The 4,985-nt window shown below is 39.2% G+C and overlaps 1 protein-coding gene across 1 annotated transcript; it reads left to right on the forward strand.

The window, feature by feature from the left end:
• Nucleotides 1-531: 531 nt before the first annotated feature.
• LOC112143479 (centrosomal protein of 76 kDa) lies at nucleotides 532-3,403 on the forward strand (the record flags this gene model as incomplete). Its single annotated transcript, XM_024267497.2, is given in 5 exon segments — nucleotides 532-874; nucleotides 2,498-2,647; nucleotides 2,746-2,830; nucleotides 2,910-3,125; nucleotides 3,221-3,403. Coding segments are annotated over 5 exon segments (697 nt in total), but the record flags the coding sequence as incomplete, so codon positions are not given.
• Between the last annotated feature and the right edge of the window lie 1,582 nt (nucleotides 3,404-4,985).

Genomic DNA, 4,985 nt, shown 5'->3' on the forward strand with positions numbered 1-4,985 from the left:
TTACTGGGAGGGAGGGTCTAAGGGCAGGGATAACCAGTTTATTTAGTCTGTTTAGTTTTTAGAAAACTTTATATTTTGAAGCCCAATGAGGCAAATTCCTTTGTGATTTTGGGCTATATAAATAAAATTGAATTGAATTGAATAGTGTCAGTAGGGCTGGGCGATAAAACGATAATTATCGTTATTGCAATAGTACTTTTTTCCGATAGTGAAATGAGTCTATTGCGATAGACTTTCGTTGTATCTGATCAAGAACAGCTTTCTTCAACTCCTATTGACTTTGGAAGCTACGAACTGCCACGTCTGTATAGCTGCAGAACAAATACATGAAGTCTGGACATTCTCCTTTGAGATCTTTAGGTTAAGCACGGAATAAATCATGAGAAGCTGTGCAGATTCCGGAGCAGAATCAACGCCGCTCGCTGCGCTTTTACTCAATGGCTCATTTTTAAATTTTCCGCTGTCGACAGACCATTGAGGTCCCTGAATATTTGAAAAATATCTATTTCGTTGAAAATGCCAAAACAGGATAAATGTATTAATATATAAACTTTTATAACTGAAAAGGCTGATGTAAAAAGCAATAATTACTTATCTGAACGAAAAAATGAGTGACTTTGATTTTTTGTTTTCATTTTCTTTCAGGCAGTAGCTCGGACACCTTCCTCTGTAACTGGCAGTTGGGCTCGTCAGGACCCCTTCAGTTCTGCGAAGATGCTAAACAAAGTTAGATTTCAGCTGAATTAAAAATATGCTTCGGAGTTTGCTGTTGTGAATATCAGGGTTCAGGTGTTGCAGCTCATCACCTAAAATGTCTTTACCTCCAGAAAAAGCCTCCGAACTGAAGCAGATTATTCAGAGTCATCTGAAGAAGGTAAGAAAATGACAGAAAGACGCACTATAATTATCCAGTTTGTTTAAGTTTGCACTTTCCTCCCTCCATCTTTTTGATTTACCTTCTTATTTTTGCGTGCATGTATCTAACTGTTCTAAATCCCGACAAGTGTTCATGATCAGAAATACAAGAACAGAACAAATCCTTTGGATTGCTGTTTATTTACAGTGCTGTTGTTGTTTATGTGTCAGTGACACATCTTAACTCACTTTCAATGGGGCTGAAAAATCACATAAATTGCGTAAAATCTTAAAAAAACGTAAAATGCAAAAGTACAATCAGAAATGTCCTTAATGAGCTCAACACTTTGATACCAAACTTGCAAAATCTGAAGAATTTCTTTAAAATTGCAAAAACCTCAATAAATAAATAAATAGATAAAAGAAAATTGAAATTGCGTAAAATGCATGGATACCAAAAGTAAAAGCATGAATGTCCTGAACGTTTTAATACTAAATTTGCTTAGTTTGCAGAATGTATACAAACAATTTGAAAAATTTAGTGAAAGAAATTGTAAAAACTCCACAAAATCTTTAATTGCATAAAATGTGCGAATACCAAAAGCACAAGCATGAATGTGCTTAACGTGCTGGACGTTTGATACCACAGTTGCGAAATTTTGAAAATTGCATAAAGTTTTTGAAGGATTTGAAAAAAATGTCAATTCATTGGGTCTGAAAAATCACATAAATTGTGTAAAAGCTTAAAAAAAATAAAATTTAACAAAAAAACAAAAGTACAAGCATTAATGTCCTTAACAAGCTGAACGTTTTGATACCATGATTGCTAAAATTGTTGAATGTGTGATTGAGTTTCTACGTGCTGAAAAACGTATGAAAAGGAGCAGGAGAATCAGAGTTTTTGTAGGTTCTTAAAAGCTTGGATTAAAATGGATATTTATTTAGTAAGTATGTAATTTAAGACTACTCTTAGCACTACAGGAGCAACGTTGTACATTTAAAAAGTGATAATAAAGCGCAGTAATGATAGACAGTGTTGGGATTGTGATGCAGGGCAGCAGCTCAGGTGTTTGAGGATCATAAGAAAAGTTCTACAACCTCCATCACCTTATGAAGAATAAAGTGAGGGTTTTATCTGCTATTATTGGTAAGCTTTTTTAAAGACCCTCTCCAGTGAAAATGGTGCTTTTAACATGTTCTTGTGGCATTTTGATGATGATGGACAGATAAAGAAAATAAAGATCAAAATTGCATTTCTGCGTATTTCTTTAGCTCTTTTTGATTTGATCTGAAAATGGCATATTCATAATTAATAGACCACTGGAACACTTTGAAAACAGGTCCAAATGTGATTGGACTGGGACTTTCTGTCAGCACCAGCTCTGACTCTCTAAAGAAGTCTTGTTTAATGGACTTGAAACACATTTCAGAAGACGTCACTGGTTTCATCTTGGCTGTGTCCCTCATGCCTCAGTGAATGTGGAGAGCTGAGGCTCAAACAGTCTTTATAACAGAATCCACAGCTGAAAACCAGTCATGGTGCTTGAAGATGGTCTTCTAGTGGTCTGTCAGACCTGTTACCCTTTCTGTTGCTTTTGAGTTGAAGGAACTTCTAACTCAACTTTTTATTTGTGTTTGCCAGATGAACATCCATGGGAAAATCCAAGAGGTGCTGGCGGAGACGGCGAGGGCGGATCACAGTTCTGAACGTTTGTCTGAGGAAGACTTTAGACATGCTCTTCAGCGCAGAGGCATTATAGATGATGTGATGAAAGACCTTCACTTTCACCAGGTGTTGATAGATCACACTTATGCACTAAAAGAGTCTTTGGTGCTTTATCCATCTAGAAAAGACTGAGTAACTCTATCACCAACTGCCTACTTTTGTAGGAAAAAGCAACAAAACCAGCATCAGGATCTTCCTCTAAGCCTGTCATTCATCACGGCGAGAAGGAACCGACCGAGCTGAGACAGAGTGAGACACTCCCATGATGTGATCATGTGTTTGTCATGTTTGTGTAAACGTTTCTCTTCTTTCCTTCAAACCCATATAGACCCGTCAAAGCAGTACCTGCATCTCCAAGTTCTCGGTGGTAAGGCCTTTCTGGAGCACCTGCAGGAGCCAGAGCCTTTACCTGGTCAGGTGTCTTCTACGTTTACACTGTACCTCCACTTCCGGAACCAGAGATTTGGATCTAGGCCCGTACCCTGCACCTGTGAACCAGACCTGAGGGAAAACTTCCTCCTGGAGCTCTGCAGGGACGGTGCAGGTAAGAGGATAGCAGCTGTCTACAGGTTAGTGAAGATTAGCTCAAAAAATAGTTCCCAGCTTTCAATCTAACCGGGACTTCTTTTCTTGTTAAAGATGGAGGTAAAATGATGGATGCAGCCACTATGCTGTCTATATGTGACCCGGTCCACTTTGTCCTGATCAAGACGGACATTTCTGGTGAGACGACGCTGGTATCTTCCTATTTCCTGGACTGGAGGACAGTTCTCAGCTCAACCAACGCCAAGACTTGTTTTGCTGTGGAGTTGATGGGAGTCGGTAAGCAGCTGTGATTGTTATGGTTGGATAAGAAACCCCACTACAAAAATAGAAATGCGGAAATGCGGAACATGATTCCCACAGGAGCACTATGATCTAGATTTGTTTGCACAGTCGCCAGATTATTCTGATTTAAACTATAAGGTTGGACCCATCAGTGCTGTTTCAGAGAACAATGCTCACAAGTTTGAGCTTTGCAAGTGACGGTCACTGTTAGTTTTTGACTGTTTCTTCTACTGTTTGAGTTGCAAAGACTTTAAAGAGGCCATGTCATTAAATTCAACTTTTTGAGGTTTTAAGTGCATTGTACTGTTCATTCCTCTCTATAAAGAACCCCAAAGAGGTGTTATCGTGCTGACGTCAGCACGATTCGACCCGCCCCCTCCAGGAAGAGTCTGCTCTGCCAGCACTCTTCCCAGTCTAACACAACACTCAATTTCTCCTCAGAGCTGGTGGTGATCAGCAAAAAACTTTCCTTAAGAAAATCATGGTATGGCCCTTTTAAGTCTTTCAGAGTAACCTATATCCATATATATGATCTTATATTAACCTCGGAACACTAAAACGCAAATTATTTATGAAATATGAGTTATTTTAGTGAATTCTTTCCATACATGGAAGTAAAACGACTTGCTCATTGAGGCTACGCCTTTCGCTCCCTGAGGGTTCCACCCATTTCATGACATCACCATAGAGCCGGCGTGTCATTCAGGAAAACATGAGTGAAATTCTTTTTTCTTTCAAATATGTATGTAGGTCCACATACAATGCAGCTCCGATGTTTTCCCCCAAATTTGGCACAGACAGAATGGTGAAGGCTAATGGGTTCATTTTGTGGTGAAATTTGTTCAAAAAATGCAAACAACGACAAATGAACATTTTAGGATTTATTAAAATGATGACATATAATCTCTGTATCAAAAATCTTGGCTTTTATGTGGATCCATTTATATTTCTATCGTTGCTCAATAATCTTCGTTTATACTGGTTCTCCCAATTCACTTTTTCCTCCAGGAATAGTCTGCTCCCTTTCTCCTGCCGTCTTCTTAATATCCCTGTCTGTTTGTGTCATTCTTGGATACGTTTAGGATCCATTCTTAACATGTTGTGCAGATTTCTCACCAGCCCATAAGCTCCTATGCCACAACACAAAGTTTAAATGCTAAAGATTATTTGTGACAGTGCTCATGAAATGAATCCCGCGGCTATTTTTTTATCTGCTTTACTCTGAAAGATGTCAAAATAATATAAAAGACACAACAGCACAGATCATTCTAGAAGAGTGGCATATTAAAATTCACCGAATGTTAAGGACAACCCCCAACTCCTTGATCTCGTACAGTCTCGTCGTTCGCCCTCATCTCAGGCGCCTTTCTCCGCTCCCTCTTGCAGCAGCTTGGTCTCATCGACGATGCAGGCGAGGCGCTGGGGGATCTCAAACACACGTAGTGTTGCGCACATTAACCAAACTGTGTCGAAATTGTGTCACTTAATGCTGACTCCTGCTGGACAGAAAACAGCATAGCAGGCAACCAAGTTAACACTAGAATTCCTAAGCCTGCGCAAATTTGCGCAGGGAAGA

Source organism: Oryzias melastigma, linkage group LG16 (genome assembly GCF_002922805.2).
Source record: "Oryzias melastigma strain HK-1 linkage group LG16, ASM292280v2, whole genome shotgun sequence".
In the NCBI taxonomy this organism is placed as follows: Eukaryota; Metazoa; Chordata; class Actinopteri; order Beloniformes; family Adrianichthyidae; genus Oryzias; species Oryzias melastigma.